A 20,235-nucleotide genomic window follows, 5' to 3' on the forward strand; every position below is an offset into this window, starting at 1 on the left:
CCCTGAAAAAAACCCTAAACAACGCCCAAAACCCCCAAAACAGCCCTCCAAAAAACCCCCCAAAAAACCCAAAACAGCCGCCAAAAAGCCCCCCAAAACAGCCCCCAAAAAGCCCTAAAAAAATTCCACAAAGAGCCCAAAAAAACCCCAAAACAGCCCTCAAAAAAACCCCAAAAATCCGCCAAAAAAGCCCCTAAACAGCCTCAAATCCCCCCCAAAGCACCCCCAAAAAAGCCCCAAAACAACCCCAAGAAACCCCCCAGGTATGCACAGCCTGGGGTGGGGGTGTGAAGCCCCCTCCCCACGATACCAGGAGGTCTTTGAGGGGTTTTTTTGGGGGTCTTTCTGATTTCCCCCCCCCTCCCCAGACATCGACGAGTGCGCGCTGGACCCGGGGCTGTGCCCCCCGCCCGGCACCTGCACCAACCTCGAGGGCTCCTTCAGCTGCCGCTGCCCCCCCGGGCTGGCCCCCAGCCCCGACGGCCGCCGCTGCCTCCGTGAGGGGGGGTCGGGGGCTGGGGTGGTCCCTGGGGGGGTTTTGGGGGAGTTTTGAGGGGTTTTGGGGGTTTCTGTGTGGGTTTTGGGTCTGGGGGTCCATCAGCTGCCACTGCCCCCCGGACTCAGCCCCAGCCCCGACGGCCGCCGCTTCCTCCGTGAGGGCACGGAGGGGCTGGGGGGGGGCACGGAGGGGTTCTGGGGGGGCTTCTCGAGGGTCTGGGGGCGTCCCTGAGGGTCTTTGGGGGTTCCTGAAGGTCTGGCGGTGTCCCTGAGGGTCTGGGGGTGTCCCTGAGGGTCCGGGGGTGTCCATGAGGGTCTGGCGGTGTCCCTGAGGGTCTGAGAGTGTCCCTGAGGGCCTTTGGGGGTTCCTGAGGGTCTGGGGGTGTCCTTGAAGGTCTGGGGGTGCCCCTGAGGGTCTTTGGGGGTTCCTGAATGTCTGACGGTCTCCTTGAGGGTCTGGGGGTGTCCTTGAGGGCCTTTGGGGGTTCCTGAGGGTCTGGGCATGTCCCTGAGGGTCTGGGGGTGTCCCTGAGGGCCTTTGGGGGTTCCTGAGGGTCTGGGGGTGTCCTTGAAGGTCTGGGGGTGCCCCTGAGGGTCTTTGGGGGTTCCTGAAGGTCTGGGGGTGTCCTTGAGGGTCTGGGGGTGTCCTTGAGGGCCTTTGGGGGTTCCTGAGGGTCTGGGGGGGTTCCTGAGGTCTGGGGGCATCCCTGAGGGTCTTTGGGGGTTCCTGAATGTCTGGCGCTGTCCCTGAGGGTCGGGCATGTCCCTGAGGGCCTTTGGGGGTTCCTGAGGGTCTGGGGGTGTCCTTGAAGGTCGGGCATGTCCCTGAGGGTCTTTGGGGGTTCCTGAGGGTCTGGGGAGGTTCCTGAGGTCTGGGGGTGTCCCTGAGGGTCTGGGGGTGTCCCTGAGGGTCTGGCGGTGTCCCTCAGGGTCCATGAGGGTTCCTGAGGGTCCCAGGGAACTCTGCACCTCAAAAGGGGGGAATGGGGTCAGTTCTAGAAGGTTCTTTCTATCTCTATGTGGCATGGAGGCACATACCCGCAACTTTGCGGGATTTAGGGGATCCCTGATTCTCTGGGGGTGCTCTGAGGGGATCTTTGGGGTCCCCATTAACCCCCTGTCCCCCATTTCCCAGCCCGGGACCCCCCCGCGCCACGCAAGGAGTGTTACCTGAGCCTGGAGCTGCCCGCCTTCTGCGACGCCGTGCTGGGCACCAACGTGACGCGGGGCGAGTGCTGCTGCTCTGTGGGGGCAGGATGGGGGGACCTGTGCGAGGTGTACCCGTGCCCCCTGCCCTCCTCGGGTACGCGCGGGGGTCCCCGGAGCCCCGAGACCCCCTTTGCAGCTCGGGTTTGGGGGGTTTGCGGGGCTGGAGCGACCCTTCCTCACTTGATCGCCACAGGGTTTGTGGGCCGCTCATGGGAAAAGGGGGGGACACCGAGGGTGGGTTGGGGTCACCAGGGGTGGGTGGGGGTCCCGAGGGTGGTCTGGGGGTCCCGAGGGTGTTCTGGGGGTTCAGGACCCCCTAAGACCCCATTTACAACCTAATTTTGGGGGGTTTGGGGGGAAATGGGGGAGTTGGACCGACCCTTCCCCACCCCATCCCCAGCAGGGTTTATGGGAAAGGGGGGACACCGGTGATGCTGTGGGGGTCCCGAGGGTGCTCTGGGGGTTCAATACCCCCCCCCCCTTGACGTTTTTTTGCCCCCTGCCAGCCGAGTTCGTGGCGCTCTGTCCCGACGGGAGGGGTTTCATCCAGGACGACAACGGCCTCGACTACGGGGGGATCCCCGCGCACCGCGGTGAGAGCCTGGGACCCCCCCCCCGTGTCCCCTCATGTCCCCCCCCCCGTGTCCCCTCATGTCACCCCCCCCCGTGTCCCCCCGTGTCGCCCCCATCCCCCGGGGGCGTTTCTGCAGCCCCCGTTTTTCCAAGGAAAACCCATTTTTCCCATTTTCCCCCCATTTCCCCCCTGTTATTCCCCCCATTTTCCCTCCATTTTTACCTATTTTTCCCCCATTTCCCCCCCTATTTTTCTCCATATTTGCCCCTTGTTTTTCCCCTCCATTTTCCACACTCTTCCCCCCCTTCCTTCCCCCCTTTTTCCCCCCATTTCCCCCCCCCGTTTTTCCCCATTTTCTCCCCGTTTTTCCTCCCTTCCCCCCCACATTTTCCCCTCCATTTTTTCCACATTTTTCCCCTTTTTCCCCATTTTCCTCCTGTTTTTCTGCACTTTTTTCTCCCCCTTTTCCCCCTCATTTCCCCCCCGTTTTCCACCCTATTTTTTCCCATTTCCCTCATATTTTCCCCCCATTTTCCCCCATCCCTTCCATCCCCTCCATCCGAGGGGGGGCTGTCCCTTTCCCCCGGGGGTCTCCCGGACCCTGAGCCCTCTCCCCACGCCCGGGGGTCTCTTGAGCCCCCTCCCCACCCGCAGACATTGACGAGTGCGGCCTCTTCGGGGCCGAGATCTGCAAGGGCGGCAAATGCGTGAACACCCAGCCGGGCTACGAGTGCTACTGCAAGGCGGGCTTCGACTACGACAGCGCCCTGAGACAGTGCCTGGGTCAGGGGGGGGTCCCTGGGGGGTGTCCGGGGGGTCCTGGGGGGGTTCAGGGTCGGGGGGTGTCGGGGAGATTGGGGGGAGCCACGGGGAGAGAGCGGTGGGGTCTTGAAACAGCCTGGGGGTGTTGGGCGATTCTGGGGTGTTTGGGGGTCTCTGTGTGTATTTAGGGGGTCTCTGGGGGGTCTTTGGGGTGTCCCTGTGTGTATTTAGGGGGTCTGTGTGTGTGTTTTGGGTGTCCCTGTGTGTATTTTGGGGGTCCTCGGGGTGTTTGGGATCCCCTCAATCCCGAGGGAATCCCTGCGAGTCCCCGCAGCTCCTGGTGGGTTTGGGGGATCCCGGGACTTTTTAGGGGGGGTCCCTGGGGTTGCTGCAGGTCCTGGGGATTTTGGGGGGGTCCCTGTGTGTATTTCGGGGGTCCCTGGGGTGTTTTGGGGGGTCCCCATGGTATTTGGGATCCCCACAATCCCGAGGAAATCCCTGGGAATCCCGGCAGCTCCTGCCGGGCTTGGAGGGTCACAGAGGTTTTTTGGGGGGGTCCCGGGGTTTTTTTGGGGGGCTCCTGGAGATTTTTTTGGGGGGTCCCAGGGGTTTTTGGGGGTCCTGACTCCCCATAATCCCCCCCCGCCCCCTCCCCAGACGTGGACGAGTGTCTGGACGAGTCCAACTGCGTGGACGGAGCGTGCGAGAACACGCGCGGCTCCTTCCGCTGCACCTGCGGGCCCGGAGCGCGCTACCACCCCGGGCTGCGGCGCTGCCTGCCCGGCCCCGAGCCCGGTGAGACCCCCGGGGTAGGGAGAGAGAGACCCCCGGGGTGGGCAATGGGGGCAGAGACCCCCGGGATACCCCCCAAAAACCGGCAATGGGGAGGGACCCCTGGGGCTCGGTACCACCCTGGGCTGCGACGCTGCCTGCCCGGCCCCGAGCCCGGTGAGACCCCCGGGGTAGGGAGAGAGAGACCCCCGGGGTGGGCAATGGGGGCAGAGACCCCCGGGATACCCCCCAAAAACCGGCAATGGGGAGGGACCCCTGGGGCTCGGTACCACCCTGGGCTGCGACGCTGCCTGCCCGGCCCCGAGCCCGGTGAGACCCCCCGGGGTGGGGAGAGAGAGACCCCCGGAATGGGGAGAGACCCCTGGGAATGGGGAGAGACCCCCAAAATGGGGAGAGACCCCCGGAATGGGGAGAAACCCCCGGAATTTGGGGATATTTTGGGGGGGGGGTTTTGGAGGTTCTTCCCCCCCCCTCCCCCGGAAAAGTGAGACGCCTGGGAATGGGGGGTGGGGGTCGTGTAAATGGAGCCCCCACCCCCACCATTACCGGGATTTTTGGGGTGGGGGGAATTTGGGGTTTCTTTGGGGAGGGGTCTGGAGCTCCCTGCCCACCCCCCCAGCCACTACCGGGATTTTTGGGGGTCGGGGGGCATTTTGGGGAGGGGGTCCGGAGCTCCCTGCCCCCCCCCCCAGCAATTGCCAGATTTTTTGGAGGGTGGAGGGATTTTATAATTTCTCTGGGGAGAGGTTTGGAGGATTTGGGGGTTCATTGGGAGAGGTTTGGAGGATTTGGGGTTTTTTTGGGGAGGGGTCCAGATGTCCCTGACCCCCCCCCCCCACCATTTCCCCCCCTCCAGATCGCCCCCCCCCTCCGGAGCGCCCCCCCCCGGAGCGCAGGGACGTGTGCTGGCAGCGCCGGGGGGACGAGGGGGTCTGTGGGGCGCCCCTCAGGGGGGGACCCCTGACCATGGACGAGTGCTGCTGCCGGGGGGGCGCGGGCTGGGGACCCCACTGCCGGCCCTGCGCCCCCCGGCCCCCAGGTCAGCAACGGGGGGGGGTTTGGGGGGGATTTGGGGGCTCCTAGGGGGGTCTTAGGGGAGATTTTGGGGGGATTTGGAAGGGACTGTAGGGTCCAAAGGGCTGATTTAGGGGGATTTGAGGGGGTTTAGGGGGGGCTGCAGTTTCCTAAGGGGGGGTTTGAGGGGTGGTTGGGGGAGTTTGAGGGATTCCAGGGGGGATTTGGGGGGTCCTGGGGGGATGTGGGGGGGCTGTAGGGTCCTAGAGGGGATTTGGGGGGTGCTATAGGGTCCTAAGGGGGGATTTGGGGGGAGGGGGTTTGGGGGTCCTGGATGACTCTATGGGGTCAGGGGTCCCTATGGGATCTCGGGGTGTCCCTATGGGGTCTGGTGGCTGATTTTGGGGGTCTCCCCCCCCCCCCAGGCCTGCCGTGCCCCCCCGTGCAGAGCGAGAGCAATTCCTTCTGGGACGTCAGCGCCCTCAGCCTGGGGGGGCCCCGCAGAGGTGGGACCCCAAAACTGACCCCCAACCTCCCCCCGGGATCCCCAAAACTGACCCCCCCCATTAACCCCCTGGGACCCCCAAAACTGAACCCCCCCATTAACCCCCTGGGACCCCCAAAACTGAACCCCCCCATTAACCCCCTGGGACCCCCAAAACTGACCCCCCCCATTAACCCCCCTAAACTCCCTGAGACCCCCAAACCCACCCCAACCTCAACCCCCCCTGGAACCCCCAAAACTGACCCCCCCCTCAATATCCCCCTCCCCAAACCCACCCCCAAACCCACCCCAACCTCAACCCCAGACCCCCAAAACTGAACCTCCTTTTAACCTCCCCAAACCCCCCTGGGACCCCCAAAACTGACCCCCCATTAAACCCCTGGGACCCCCAAAACTGACCCCCCTTTTAACCCCCCAAACCCACCTGGGACCCCCCATTAGCCCCCCCCTCCCGAGACACCCCTGGGACCCCCCAAATTCACAACCGAGCCCCCAAACCTTGATCTTGAGCCCCTCCAACCTCTCCCCCCCCTCCCCAATTTAGGACCCAGACCCCTCAGAATTGGGGTCCCCCAAACCTCTTTTGAGTTGAGGTCCCTGTGCCCCCCACCCCAAATTCAGGACCCCAAACCCTTCCGAGTTGGGGTCCCCCAGCCCGCAGACCCCTCAGACTTGGGGTCCCCGTGCCCCCCCCAATTCCGGACCCCAAACCTCTCTGAGTTGGGGTCCCCGTGTCCCCCAGACCCCCTGAGGTCCCCGTGCCCCCCCCCCCAATTTAAGACCCCAAACTCTTCTGAGTTGGGGTCCCCGTGCCCCCCCCACCGCAATTCAGGACCCAAAAGCCCCCTGAACTGGGGTCCCCGTGCCTCCCCCCCCCAATTTAGGACCCCAGACCCCCCCGGTTTGGGGTCTCCGTGCCCCCCTGACCCCTCTGAGTTGGGGTCCCTGTGCCCCCCAAACCTCTCAGAATTGGGGTCCCCAAGCCCCCCCTGACCCCTCAGAATTGGGGTCCCCTTGTCTCCCAAACTCCTCTGATTTGGGGTCCCCCCGTGCCCCCCAGGTGAGGACAGCTCTGAGGAAGACTCCGCTGAGTGTCCCTGTCCCGGGGGGGTCCCCGGGCGCTGCCTCCGCTCCCCCCGGGGGGGCTGCGAGTGCCCCCCGGGCTTCCAGCCGGACCCCGCCCGCACCCGCTGCCTCGGTGAGAGCCCCCCGAAAATGGGGACCCCCAAAATCCCCCCCAAACACCCCCAAAATCCCCCCGAGTGCCCCCCGGGCTTCCAGCCGGACCCCGCCCGCACCCGCTGCCTCGGTGAGACCCCAAAAATCCCCCCTGGGACCCCCCTGGGACCCCCCAAAACTCCCCGAGTGCCCCCCAGGCTTCCAACCGGACCCTGCCCGTACCCGCTGCCTCGGTGAGACCCCAAAATCCCCCCTGGGACCCCCCCTGGAACTCCAACCCCCCCAGGACCGAGGGTTTTGGAGCACTGGGAGGTGGGGAGGGGGTCAGGACCCTCCTCACTCCTGCATTCCCCTAAATTTTGGGGATCCCCGGGTGGGTCTGAGGGTCTCCGCTGCCCACAGACAGCCCAGGGTGCCAGGGCTTTGTAGGGGGGGATTTTGGGGGGGGTCCCAGGGCATATTTTTGTCCCTTATTGCCTCCCCATCTATTGAGATCCCCAGGGTGGGAATTTTGGGGTTCCATTAAGGAATATTGGGCATTATTTTGGGGGTCCCTGACCTGTGTGCATGGCCCCCCGATATCGACAAGTGTCGGGACCCCCGGGGGGAGTCTGGGGGTCCGGAGCTTTGTGGGGGGGGGATTTTGGGGGTCCCAGGGGATATTTTTGCCCCCTGTTGGCCCCTCATATATCGAGATTCTCAGGGTGGGAATTTTGGGGTTCCATTAGGGAATATTGGGGGTTATTTTGGGGGTCCCTGACCTGTGTGTGTGTCCCATCCCTTCCCCAGATATTGACGAGTGTGGGGACCCCCGGGTGGGGGAATTTGGGGGTCCCAGGGGATATTTTTGCCCCCCCCATATATCGATGAGTGCCACGCGGGGGGGGGGGGGGGGGGGGGATTTTTGGGGTTCCATTAGGGAATATTGGGGGTTATTTTGGGGGTTATTTTGGGGGTCCCTGACCTGTGTGCGTGCCCCCCAGATATCGATGAGTGTCGGGACCCCCGGGGGGGTCCCCGCTGCCCCCGCGAGCGCTGCATCAACACCAGCGGCTCCTTCCGCTGTGCCTGCAAAGCCGGGACCGCCCGGAGCCGCCCGGGGGGGCTGTGCCTGCCCCAGCGCCGCTGAACCCCCTGGGGACCCCCCCCTGGGACCCCCTGGGATCCACCGGGACCCCCTGGGACCGCCCGGGGGGGCTGTGCCTGCCCCAGCGCCGCTGAACCCCTCGGGGACCCCCTGGGACCCCCGGGACCCCCCGGGATCCACCGGAATCCTTTGGGACTCACTGGGACCCCTGGGACCCCCCCCCACCCCCGGGACCCCCTGAGACCCACTGGGACCCCCCCCCAGGATCCACCGGGACCATCCGGAACCGTCCGGGATCCACCGGGATCCTCCGGGACTCCCGGGATTCCCTGGGACCCTCCAGGATCCTCTGGGACCCACCCGGACCCAGCCCCAATCCCACTGAAACCCCCCCGGGATCCCCTGGAACCCACCGGGACCCCCCCAGGGAACCTCCCGAGACCCCCGGGACCCTCCAGAATCCCCTGGAACCCACCCGGACCCAGCCCCAATCCCACTGAAACCCCCCCGGGATCCCCTGGAACCCACCGGGACCCCCCCAGGGAACCTCCCGAGACCCCCGGGACCCCCTGGGATGCCCCGGGACCACCCAGAATCCACCAGGACCCCCCAAGGACCCCCCGGGTCCGGCCTCAACCCCACTGAAACCCCCCCGGGACCCCCAGAACCCCCTGGAACGCACCGGGACCACGCGGGATTCACCAGGACCCCCCGGACCCGGCCCCAGCCCCACTGAAATCCCCTCCGGGAGCCCCCAGGAGCCCCCCGGATCCTGTGGGACCACCCAGGATCCACTGGGACCCCCCGGAACCCCCTGGAACCTTCCAGAACCCCCCGGGCCCGGCGCCAGCGCTGCTGAAATCCCCTCGGGACCCCCCGGGACCCCCCGGACCCCAATAAAGGATGTGGGGGAACGGCCCCGGCGATGCTGCCTGGAGGGGATTTTGGGGTGGGATTTTGGAGATTTGGGAACTCGAGGGGATTTGGGGGGAATTGTGGCAGTTTGGGGTGCGGGGGAGAGGATTTGGGGTGAAATTTGGGCGATTTTGGAGATGAAATCGGAAGGGATTTGGAGGTGAAAGTCTGGGGATTTTGAGGTGAAATTGGGGGGATTTTGGAGTGAATTCAGGAGGATTTTGGGGTGAAATCAAGGGGAATGTGGAGGTGAAATCTGGGGAGATTTTGGGGTGAAATAGGGGAGCATTTTGGGGAGAAATCGGGGGGATTTTGGGGTGAAATTGAAGGATTTTGGAGGTGAAATCAGAGGGAATTAGGAGATGAAATCAGAGGAAAGTTGGGGTGAAATTGGGGGGGGGAATTTGGTGAAATCGGGTGGATTTTAGGGTGAAATTGGAGGAATTTGGAGGTGAAATTGCGGGGAATTTGGAGAGAAATCGGGAGGATTTTGGGGAGAAATGGGATATTTGAGGGTGGTATCGGGGGGGCATTTTGGGGTGAAATCGGGAAGATTTTGGTGTGAAATAGGGGGGATTTTGGGGACAATTCGGGGGAATTTTGGGGTGAAATCGGAGGTATTTGGAAGTGAAATTTTGGGAAGACATCGGGGGGATTTTGGGAAGAAACAGGAGGAAATTTGGGGTGGTATCGGGGGAGATTTTGAGGTGAAATTGGAGGAATTTGGAGGGAAATCGGGGGTTTCGGGAAAATTGCGTTGATTCGGGAGGAAGCCGTGACCACGCCCACCACGCAAACCACGCCCCCTCATTACCACACCCACCAAGACCACGCCCCCTAAACCACACCCACCGCTCTCACCCAATCGCGGCCGGCGGCGCGCGCAGGCCCCGCCCCCTCCCGTCGTGCCCCGCGCTGCCCGCGCCGGCGGCGGCCCCGGTGAGGGGAGGGGGGGGGGCGGTGCCGGGACCGGGACCGGGGCGGGCCCGGAGGGGTCGGAACCGGAATTGAGGGGGGGTCTGGGGGTCCTGGGTGCGCCCCGGCACGGGGGGGGATTGTGGGGAGGGTCCCGGGTGCTCCCTGAGCGTTTCCTGAGGGTTTGGGGGTGCCGGGAAGGGGCGGGTCCCTCACGGGGGTTTTACCGAATTCCCCTCAGAGCCCCCCCCGGGTTTGAGCCCCTCTGGGACCCCCGTAACCCCCCCAGGAGACCCCCAACCCTTCATTTCCCTCCCGTGGGTCCAACCCCGCCAGATGCTGCTGTTCCCCCCCGGTCTGTCCCGCCTGGGACCCCCCCCATAAATCCCAATTTTTCCCCTATAAATCCCCAATTTTTCCCCCATAAACCCCAATTTTTCCCCCATAAATCCCAATTTTTCCCATATAAATCCCCAATTTTTCCCCTATAAATCCCTCCTGTAATCCCCTCCCCATTTCCCCTGAGACCCCACCACTGTTTCCCCCCATTTCCCTACGTAGGGCTGGAAACGCTGCTGCTGTTCCCCCCTCTGTGGGCAGCTCCCTCAGGCCCTGAGACCCCCAGAAATCACCCCAAAACCCCTCAGAACCCCTCCTGAGACCCCATTCCCTAACCCCTGGTTCTCCCCAGCCCCCATTATGGGGCTGAAGCCCTGGCAGAAGGCTCTGTTCCCCCTGAGACCCCCATTTTCCCCATTTCTGCCCCCCCAGCCCCATTATGGGGCTGAAGCCCTGGCAGAAGGCTCTGTTCCCCCTGAGACCCCCAGAACTCCCCCTGACACCCCCATTTCTGCCCCCCCAGCCCCAGCATGGGGCTGAAGCCCTGGCAGAAGGCTCTGTTCCCCCTGAGACCCCCCATTTTCCCCCATTTTTGCTCCCCCAGCCCCATTATGGGGCTGAAGTCCTGGCAGAAGGCCCTGTTCCCTCTGAGACCCCCAGAACTCCCCCTGACACCCCCATTTTTGCTCCCCCAGCCCCATTATGGGGCTGAAGCCCTGGCAGAAGGCCCTGTTCCCCCTGAGACCCCCCATTTCCCCCATTTTTGCTCCCCCAGCCCCACCATGGGGCTGAAGCCCTGGCAGAAGGCCCTGTTCCCCCTGAGACCCCCAGAACTCCCCTGACACCCCCATTTCTGCTCCCCCAGCCCCAGCATGGGGCTGAAGCCCTGGCAGAAGGCCCTGTTCCCCCTGACACCCCCATTTTCCCCATTTTTGCCCCCCCAGCCCCAGCATGGGGCTGAAGCCCTGGCAGAAGGCCCTGTTCCCCCTGAGACCCCCATTTTCCCCCATTTCTGCCCCCCAGCCCCACCATGGGGCTGAAGCCCTGGCAGAAGGCCCTGTTCCCCCTGAGACCCCCATTTTCCCCATTTTTGCTCCCCCAGCCCCACCATGGGGCTGAAGCCCTGGCAGAAGGCCCTGTTCCCGCTCCGCTCCGTGGCCGCCGTCGTTCGTCTCTTCGAGGCCGAGCTGCGCCAGCCCGAGCCCGACCTGGTGCTGCTCTCGCTCGTCCTGGGCTTCGTGGAGCATTTCCTGGCCGTGAACCGGGTGCTGCCCACCAACGTGCCCGGCCTCACCTTCGAGTCGCGGCCGGGGCCGGACCCCCAGACCCGGCTGTACTTCCCGGTGGCCGAGCTGTCCATCGTGGCCGCGCTCTACGCCCGCTTCACGGCGCAGATCCGGGGCGCCGTGGATCTGTCGCTGTACCCCCGGCCCGACGGCTGCTCCTCGCGGGAGCTGGTGAGGAAAGTGTCAGATGTGATCTGGAACAGCCTCAGCCGCTCCTACTTCAAGGACAGGGCGCACATCCAGTCGCTCTTCAGCTTCATCACGGGTGAGGAGGGGTCCCCGGGGGGGTCTCCAGGGGGTTGGGAGGAGCCCTGAGGGGTCCCAAGATGTGAGGAAGGGAACTGAGGGCGTCCTGAGGGGGTGAGGAGGGGTCCCGTGGGTGTTAGGAGGGGTCCCGAGGTGTCCTGAGGGGGTGAGGAGGGGTCTTGAGGGGGTTAGGAAGGGTCCTGAGAGGGTGAGGAGGGGTCCTGAAGGGTCCCAAGGGGGTTAGGAGGGTCCTGAGGGAGTGAGGAGGGGTCTTGAGGGGGGTCCCAAGGGGGTGAGGAAGGGTCCTGAAGGGATGAGGAGGGGTCTTAATGGGGTTAGAAGGGGTCTTGAGGGTGTTAGGAGGGGTCCTGAGAGGGCGAGGGGGGTCCTGAAGGGGTTGGTGGGGCTGGGGTCTCACCTTGAGGAGCCTCAGCGATCCTCCTTCAAGGACAGGGCGCACATCCAGTCTCTCTTCAGCTTCATCACGGGTGAGGAGGGGTCCCCAGGGGGTTAGAAGGGGTCCTGAGGGGGTCCTGAAGGGGTTAGGAGGGATCCTGAGGGGTCCCAAGGGGGTGAGGAGGGGTCCCAAGGGGGTTAGGAAGGGGTTAGGGGGGGTCCTGAGGGGGATTTTGGGGCTGGGGTCTCACCCGGAGCAGCATCAATGCTCAGTCCATGCTGTGTCCTTATTCTGGGCTCTCTGTGTGTCCCTGTGTCCCCTCAGGGGTCAGGGGGTCTCTGTGTGTCCCTATGGGGGTTTTAGGGCGGGGGGGGGTTGGGGTCTCTGACACCCCCGTGTCCCCCCCAGGTACGAAGCTGGACAGCTCAGCTGTGGGTTGGGGGATGTTTGGGGGTGTTTTGGGGTGTCTGAGCCCCCTTTTCCCCCCAGGTACGAAGCTGCACAGCTCAGGTGTGGCCTTTGCCGTGGTTGGGGGGATGTTTGGGGGGATGTTTGGGGGTCCCTAAGCCCCCATTGTGCCCCCCAGGTACGAAGCTGGACAGCTCAGGTGTGGGTTGGGGGATTTTTGGGGTCTCTGAGCCCCCTTTTCCCCCCAGGTATGAAGCTGCACAGCTCAGGTGTGGCCTTTGCCGTGGTTGGGGGGATGTTTGGGGGTCCCTAAGCCCCCCTTTGTCCCCCCCAGGTACGAAGCTGGACAGCTCAGGTGTGGCCTTTGCCGTGGTTGGGGGGATGTTTGGGGGTCCCTAAGCCCCCCTTTGTCCCCCCCAGGTACGAAGCTGGACAGCTCAGGTGTGGCCTTTGCCGTGGTTGGGGGGATGTTTGGGGGGATGTTTGGGGGTCCCTAAGCCCCCCATTGTCCCCCCCAGGTACGAAGCTGGACAGCTCAGGTGTGGCCTTTGCCGTGGTTGGCGCCTGCCAGGTGCTCGGGCTCCCCGACGTTCACCTGGCCCTGAGCGAGGACCACGCCTGGGTGGCCTTTGGGGCTGGGGGGTCCCAAACGGCCGAGGTGACCTGGCACGGCAAGGGCAACGAGGACAGGAGGGGACAGCCCGTGCAGGCCGGGGTGGCCGAGAGGGTACGGGGGACACCGGGGGACAAAGGGACAGTGGGGACATGGGAGGGGCAAAGGGACAGTGGGGACATGGGAGGGGACAAAGGGACAGTGGGGACATGGGAGGGCCATGGGGACATTGTGGACATGGGAGGGGGCAGAGAGACGGGGGGGCATTGGGGGCAAAGGGACAGAGGGACATGGGAGGGGTCATGGGGACAGTGGGGTGAGGGGGTCAAAGGGACGGGGGGGACATGGGGACAGTGGGACACGGGGTGGCCGAGAGGGTACGGGGGACACGGGAGGGGTCAAAGGGACCGGGAGGGGTCATGGGGACAGTGGGGACGTGGGGTGGGCAGGGAGCACAGGTGGATGTGTCTCTGTGTCCCCTGTGTCCCCTGTCCCCCATGTCCCCAGAGCTATACCTGGGCAGGGGGCACAGGTGGATGTGTCCCCGTGTCCCCAATGTCCCCATGTCCCCTGTGTCACCTGTCCCCTGTGTGTCCCCAGAGCTGGCTGTACCTGAAGGGCTCGTACCTGCGCTGCACGCGGCACATGGAGGTGGCGTTCATGGTGTGCGCCATCAACCCCTCCATCGACGGCCACACCGACAGCCTGGAGCTGCTGCAGCTGCAGCAGGTGAGGACACCTGGGGGGCACCTGGGAGACAGGTGGGGGACAGGTGAGCCCAGATGAGGGGCAGAACTGGCCCAGGTGAGGGGCAAGATTGGTCCAGGTGTGGCCCAGGACTGGCTCAGGTTTAGCCCAGGTGTGCCCCAGGTGTTACCCAGATGTGGCCCAGGTGTGCTCCAGATGTGGCCCAGCTGTGCCCCAGGTGTGTCCCAACCCCCCATCTCTCCCTCCTCTCCCCCCAGCGCCTGCTGTGGCTGCTCTACGACATGGGACACCTGGACAGGTGAGAGGGACCCCCAAACCCACCTTGGGACCCCCCCAAACCACCCCCACCTGCCCTGGGACCCCCCCCAAACCCCCTGGGACCCCTCAGACTGCCCTGGGACCCCCCCAGCTCACTCTGGGACCCCCCAACCCATGCTGGGACCCCCAAACCCCTCCTGGGATCTCCCAAACCCACCCTCACCTGCCCCACAGGTACCCCATGGCCCTGGGGAACCTGGCTGACCTGGAGGAGCTGGAGCCCACCCCGGGCAGACCCGACCCCCTGACCCTGTACCACCAGGTGAGCATGGGGGGTGCCCAGGTGTGCCCAGGTGTGTGTCTGTGTGCCCAGGTGTGCGCCCAGGTGTGTGCCCAGGTGTGTGCCCAGGTGTGTGTCGGTGTGCCCAGGTGTGTGTCTGTGTGCCCAGGTGTGTGCCCAGTTGTGCCCAGCTGTAGCCCAGGTGTACCTAGGTGTATCCCAGGTGCCCCCAGGCATGCCCAGGTATATCTCAGGTGTGTGCAGGTGTGCCCAGGTGTTTGTCCAGGTGTGTGTCCAGGTGTGCCCAGGTGTATCCCAGGTGTGTGCCTGGGTATGCCCCCAGGTGCGCCCAAGTGTGTACCCAGCTGTACCCAGGTATATCCAGGTATATCCCAGCTGTGCCCAGCTGTACCTAGGTGTGCCCAGGTGTATCCCACGTGTATCTCAGGTGCCCTGAGCAGTGTCCAGGTGTATCCCAGCTGTACCCAGGTGTGCCCAGGTGTGTGCCCAGGTGTGCCCCAGCTGAACTCAGGTGCCCCCAGGTGTCCCCAGCTGTATCCAGGTGTGGCCAGGTGTATTCCAGATATACCCAGGTGTGTGCCCAGCTGTAGCCAGGTGCGCCCAGGTGCGCCCTGACCCCCGTGTGCCCGCAGGGCATCCACTCTGCCCGCACCCACTACAACAACGAGCACATCTACCCCTACCTGTACCTGGCCGGCTTCCACTGCCGCAACAAGAACGTCAAGGAGGCGCTGCAGGCCTGGGCCGACACGGCCACCGTCATCCAGGAGTGAGCCTGGGGGTCCTGGGGGGTCCTGGGGGTCCTGGGGGTCCTGGGGGGCACCTTTGGGGTCCTGGGGGGTCCTGGGGGGCACCTTTGGGGTCCTGGGGGGTCCTAGGGGTACCTGGGGGGGGATCTTAGGAGGTACCTGGGGGTACCAGGAGTGAGTGAGGGACAACGGGGGTGAGTGGGGGGGGGTCCAGGAGTGAGTGGGGGGCTCCTGAGGGTCCTGGGGGGCTCTGGGGGGCACCTTTGGGGTTCTGGGGGGTCCTTGGGGCACCTGGGGGTACCAGGAGTGAGTGGGGGCAATGGGGGGTCCAGGAGTGAGTGGGGGGCTCCTGGGGGGCACCTTTGGGGTTCTGAGGGGTCCAGGAGTGAGTGGGGGGCTCCTGGGGGGCACCTTTGGGGCTCTGGGGGGTCTTTGGGGCTCCTGAGGGGTCCTAGGGGGTACCTGGGGGGGGTCACTGGGCTGGGTTGGGTTCTTGGGGTGCCTCTGTCTTTTGTGGGTTCTGTGTCCTCTTTAGGGGTCCCCGCATCTACGGGGCAGCGCCCCAATCCCCCCCGTGTGCCCCCCAACTCTGTGGTGCAGCCCCCCCCCAAGCCCCGTGTGCCCCCCAAGCCCCGTGCGCCCCCCACATCTGTGGGGCAGCCCCCCAATTTCCCCCCCCCCCCCCCGTGCCCCCCAGTTACAATTACTGCCGTGAGGATGAGGAGATCTACAAGGAATTCTTTGACGTGGCCAATGACGTCATCCCCAACCTGCTCAAGGAGGCGGCGGCCGAGCCCCCCCCGGGGGCCGAGGTGGGACCCCCAAATCTGGGGGGGGTCATGGGTAGGGGGACCCCCAAATCTGGGGGGGTCATGGGTGGGGGAGCCTCAAATTTGGGTGGGGGAGCCTCAAATCTGGGGGGTCCTGGGTGGGGGGACCCCCAAATCTGGGGGGTCATGGGTGGGGGGACCCCCAAATCTGGGGGGTCATGGGTGGGGGACCCACAAATTTGGGGGTTGCTAGGTGGGGGAACCCTCAAATTTGGGGGGTCATGTGTTGGGGGAGCCCCAAATTTCGGAGGTCCTGGAGCTGGGGACCCTCAAATCTGGGGGGTCATGGGTGGGGGAGCCCTAAATTTGGGGGTCCTGGAGCTGGGGACCCTCAAATCTGGGGGGTCATGGGTGGGGGACCCCCAAATTTGGGGGCTTCTGGATGGGGGAGCCTCTAATCTGAGGGGTCCTGGAGCTGGGCACCCCCAAATTTGGGGGTCCTGGGTGGGGGAGCCCCAAACCTGGGGGCTGCTGGAGCTGGAGACCCTCAAATTTGGGGGGTCGTGGGTGTGGGACTCTCAAATTTGGGGGCTTCTGGGTGGGGGAGCCCCAAATTTGGGGGGTCCTGGAGTTGGGCACCCCCAAGTTTGGGGCTCCTTGAGCTGGGGAATCCCAAACCTGGGGGCTTCTGGGTGTGGGACCCTCAAATTTGGGGGCTCCTGGGTGGGTTTGTGTGTGGGTCCTACCCTTAGGAAATTTTAGCTCTAAATTTGGAGAATCTCCCCTACGCCCCTTTTTTATGTGGCTCCCCCACATTTTTGGGGATCCCCTCTGACTCGGGGGGGTCCTCAGGGGGCCCCCGGGGGTCTCCCAGCCCTGCAGGACCCCGAGTGCTTCGCTCACCTGCTGCGCTTCTACGACGGCATCTGCAGGTGGGAGGAGGGCAGCCCCACGCCCGTGCTGCACGTGGGCTGGGCCACCTTCCTCGTGCAGTCCCTGGGCCGCTTCGATGGCCAGGTGAGCTTTTTGGGGGTCCCCCGAGGGGTTTTGGGGGTCCCCCGAGGGGTTTTGGAGGGGTCCTGAGGGCACGGGAAGTGACCCGGTGACGTTTTTGGGGATTCCACATGGGGTTTGGGGGGCTCTGGGGGCTGCTTTGATGGCCAGGTGAGGTTTTTGGGGGTCCCACAGGGGGTTTGGGGGGGTCCTGAGTGTATGGGAGATGGCCAGGTGAGGTTTTTGGGGGGTCCCTCGAGAGGTTTTGGGGGGCTTGGGGGCAGGGGAGCTCCACACGTGGGCTGGGCCACCTTCCTTGTGCAGTCCCTGGGCCGCTTCAATGGCCAGGTGAGCTTTTTGGGGGTCCCCTGAAGGGTTTTGGGGGTCCCTCGAGGGGTTTTGGGGGTCCCTCGAGAGGTTTTGGGGGGTTCCTCGAGCGTTTTGGGGGGGTCCTGAGGGCACGGGAAGTGACCCGGTGAGGTTTTTGGGGATTCCACATGGGGTTTGGGGGGCTCTGGGGGCTGCTTTGATGGCCAGGTGAGGTTTTTGGGGGTCCCTCGAGGGGTTTGGGGGGGCCAGGTGAGGTTTTTGGGGATCCCACAGGGGGTTTGGGGGGGTCCTGAGGGTATAGGAGATGGCCAGGTGAGGTTTTTGGGGGTCCCCAATGTTCTTTTTGGGACATCCCTGGGGGTTTGGGGGATTCTTGAGTGGGGTCTGGGTTTCCCCATCTCTTTTCTGGGACTTCCATGGGAGTTTGGGGGGGGTCTGGGGTCCCCATGTCCCTCTTGGAGGGTCCTGAGGAGGTTCTGGGTTCCCCCATCTCTTTTTTGGGGCATCTCTGGGGGCTTGGGGGTCCTGAGTGGGGTCTGGGGTCCCTCTTGGAGGGTCCTGAGGAGATTCTGGGTTCCTCCGTCACTTTTTTGGGGCATCCCTGGGAGTTTGGGGAATTTCTGAGTGGGGTCTGGGGTCCCCAATGCTCTTTTAAGGACATCTCTAGGGCTTTGGGGGATTTCTGAGTGGGGTCTGGGGTCCCACATCCTCTTTGGGGGTCCAGAGTGGGGTCTGGGGTCCCCAATGCTCTTTTAAGGACATCTCTAGGGCTTTGGGGGATTTCTGAGTGGGGTCTGGGGTCCCACATCCTCTTTGGGGCTCCAGAGTGGGGTCTGGGGTCCCCATGCCCCCCTTGGGGTGCCCTGAGCAGATTCTGGGTTCCCCCATCTCTTTTCTGGGACATCCCCAGAGATTTTAGTGGGGGTCCTCAATGCGCTCTAGGACCCCCTAAAAATCCCCTCCGTGCCTCCCCAGGTGCGCCAACAGGTGACCCTCCTCTCCGAAGACCCCACCCCACCCGAGACAGATGTGGGGGGTCCCGAAGACCCCCGCGATTGCCGCCGCCGGGGTCCCCGCCGCGAATCCAAACCCGAGGAGCCCCCGACCCCCAAAAAAGCCTCGGAGCGCCGCCCCCCCCCTGCCCGCGCCCCCCGCCCCGAGGAGCCCCCGCCGCCCCCTCCCCCCGGCCCCGCCCCTCCCCCTGCCCAGGCCCCGCCCACCGCCCCTGCCCAGGCCCCGCCCACCCCCGCGGCCCCGCCCGCGGCCCCGCCCACCCCCGCGGCCCCGCCCCCGGGCCCGGTGCTGCGGTTCCGCTCGCAGAAGATGCGCGGGATGAAGGAGCTGCTGAGGGCGGCCAAGGTGAACTCGAGCGCCATCAAACTGCAGCTCACGGCGCAGAGCCAGGTGCAGCCGCGGCGGCCCCGAGCGCCGCCCGGAGCGTATCCCCTGCCCTTCCTAAAGAGACCCCGGAAAGGGTCCTAAGGAACCCCAAAATCCCCCAAAATATCCCCCGCCAGGGGCGTACCCGCTGCCCTTCCTAAAGAGACCCCGGAAAGGGTCCTAAGGAACCCCAAAATCCCCCAAAATATCCCCCGCCAGGGGCGTACCCGCTGCCCTTCCTAAAGAGACCCCGAAAAGGGTCCTAGGGAACCCCAAAAATCCTAAAAAAGGGTCATAGGGAACCCCAAAATCCCCCGCCCGGGGCGTACCCGCTGCCCTTCCTAAAGAGACCCCGAAAAGGATCGTAGGGAACCCCAAAAATCCTAAAAAATGGTCCTAGGGAGCCCCAAAATCCCTAAAATCCCCCTCCCAGGGTGTACCCCCTGCCCTCCTTCAAAAGACCCCGGAAAGGGTCCTAAGGAACCCCAAAAACCACAAAAAACCCCAAAGTCCCCCGCCCGGAGTGTACCCGCTGCCCTTCCTCAAGAGACCTGGAAAAGGGTCATAGGGAACCCCAAAAATCCTAAAAAAAACCCCGAAATCCCCTGCCCGGGGCGTACCCGCTGCCCTTCCTCAAGAGACCACGGAAAGGGTCCTAGGGAACCCCAAAAATCCCAGAGACCCCAAAAATCCCCAAAATCAGCCTCCACCCAGGGTGTACCTGCTGCCCTTCCTAAAGAGACCCCGAAAGGGATCATAGGGAGACACAAAAACCACAAAAAACACCCAAAAAAGAGTCCTAGGGAACCCCAAAATTCCAGCCCAGAGCTGTCCTGGGTGAAGCCACCCCAACCCTTTCGCAACAGGTTCCAGAAAATTTCTGTCCCCAAAATGGGGGTGGAGGAGTTTGGGGTGGAGTTTGTGGGGAAATTTTTTGACAAATTTGAGGTGGAATTTTTGGACGAATTTGTGGAGGAATTTAGGGCAGAAATTTTGGGGGAATTCACGGAAGAATTTGGGCCAGAATCTTTGGAGGAATTTTTTGAGGAATTTGTGGAGGAGGGGCTGAAGGGTACAACGGGCTGGGAATGGAATATTTGGTTGGGTTTGGATTTGGGGGTGCAGGGGCTTTAAAGGTAGATTTGTGGAGCAGGGGAGCGGTTCAGGCTGAGCAATTTTGGGAGGAACAGCTCAGTTTTGGGGTGCACAACACGAGGCCCTTGGGGGCTCCCGGATTTGGGGGAACCGAGGGGGGATTCCAAGAGCGCGGGTGAGGGGGAGGCCATGGAATAATTAATAAAAAAATCAAATAAAGTGCCGTTGTTTCACCGAGCGCCTCCGACTCCGCTTTTGGGGGGGCGCGGGGGGAGCGGCCCCTCATGAGGGGGCGACTCCCATGATCCTCCGCGCGCGGGCGAGCTCCCGCCATGCTTCGCGAGAGGTTTTGGCGGGCCGCTTTCCCACCCGCCCTATACCCCCGTTTTCACCAATCAGCGCGCAGCTTCGCTGAGTGACAGAGGAAGCAGCCAATCAGCTGCGCCCGGCCAAAGTCTGCTGCGCACGTCACTCATGCCCGGCACGGGGTTTCCCGCCGTCTCCGTCCGGGGGCGCGGGGCGGGGCGTGGTGCTGCCAATGGTGGCGGAGCGTCGGCGGTGGGTCCCGCCCTCCGCCACTCCACCCAATCACTGCCCGCCGTTCTGGCCTCCCCCTCCCCCGCGCTCCGCCTGAGTGACAGCCCCACGGACCAATCCCCGCCGCCAGCGCCTCAGCGTCCACCTCCGCCCCCCCGTCCGGCTGCTGGCCAATCCCCGCGGCCTTCGCTTTGACGGACAGTTCCTTTAACCAATCGCAGCGTGATTTCTCATTGATTGACACGCGGCACGGCCAATCAGCGCGGCGCGCGCGGCGCGGCGGCGTGGAAGGTTCGCGAAGGCCGCGCGGGGGCCGTTCTATGGCGACCGGGGCGAGCGCGGCCCAGCCCGGCCCCGCTCCCGTCCCCGCCGCCC

General features: G+C 64.3%; 2 protein-coding genes across 2 annotated transcripts in view; both read left to right on the forward strand.

Annotated features, from left to right (window-relative positions):
* Positions 1 to 8,380, forward strand: part of LTBP3 (latent transforming growth factor beta binding protein 3) — a 24,831-nt gene extending 16,451 nt beyond the window's left edge. The window contains exons 19-27 of the mRNA XM_058822331.1: positions 369 to 497; positions 1,634 to 1,801; positions 2,214 to 2,300; positions 2,936 to 3,064; positions 3,701 to 3,838; positions 4,692 to 4,874; positions 5,275 to 5,355; positions 6,415 to 6,552; positions 7,517 to 8,380. Coding sequence (XP_058678314.1) covers positions 369 to 497; positions 1,634 to 1,801; positions 2,214 to 2,300; positions 2,936 to 3,064; positions 3,701 to 3,838; positions 4,692 to 4,874; positions 5,275 to 5,355; positions 6,415 to 6,552; positions 7,517 to 7,662 — 1,199 coding nt within the window. The 3' untranslated portion in view covers positions 7,663 to 8,380. The remainder of the gene's footprint in view (positions 1 to 368; positions 498 to 1,633; positions 1,802 to 2,213; positions 2,301 to 2,935; positions 3,065 to 3,700; positions 3,839 to 4,691; positions 4,875 to 5,274; positions 5,356 to 6,414; positions 6,553 to 7,516) is intronic.
* Positions 8,381 to 9,443: 1,063 nt separating this feature from the next.
* On the forward strand, positions 9,444 to 19,286 carry MEN1 (menin 1). The gene is made up of 10 exons (XM_058822354.1): positions 9,444 to 9,474; positions 10,892 to 11,340; positions 12,645 to 12,853; positions 13,340 to 13,468; positions 13,705 to 13,745; positions 13,940 to 14,027; positions 14,639 to 14,775; positions 15,453 to 15,567; positions 16,378 to 16,542; positions 17,824 to 19,286. Exons 2-10 carry the CDS (start codon positions 10,899 to 10,901, stop codon positions 18,328 to 18,330), a joined length of 1,833 nt encoding a protein of 610 aa, XP_058678337.1. The 5' UTR covers positions 9,444 to 9,474; positions 10,892 to 10,898; the 3' UTR covers positions 18,331 to 19,286.
* Positions 19,287 to 20,235: the final 949 nt, after the last annotated feature.

The sequence above is a fragment of the Ammospiza caudacuta genome, chromosome 32 (genome assembly GCF_027887145.1).
Source record: "Ammospiza caudacuta isolate bAmmCau1 chromosome 32, bAmmCau1.pri, whole genome shotgun sequence".
NCBI classification, from domain to species: Eukaryota; Metazoa; Chordata; class Aves; order Passeriformes; family Passerellidae; genus Ammospiza; species Ammospiza caudacuta.

What these genes read in the sequence shown, in the direction of transcription:
- MEN1 (XM_058822354.1), top strand. Translation starts at nt 10,899, where the DNA reads ATGGGGCTGAAGCCCTGGCAGAAGGCCCTGTTCCCGCTCCGCTCCGTG. An exon ending in AGGCCGGGGTGGCCGAGAGG is followed by an intron (nt 12,854 to 13,339) that starts GTACGGGGGACA and finishes GTGTGTCCCCAG; the next exon opens with AGCTGGCTGTACCTGAAGGG. An exon ending in GACATGGGACACCTGGACAG is followed by an intron (nt 13,746 to 13,939) that starts GTGAGAGGGACC and finishes CCTGCCCCACAG; the next exon opens with GTACCCCATGGCCCTGGGGA.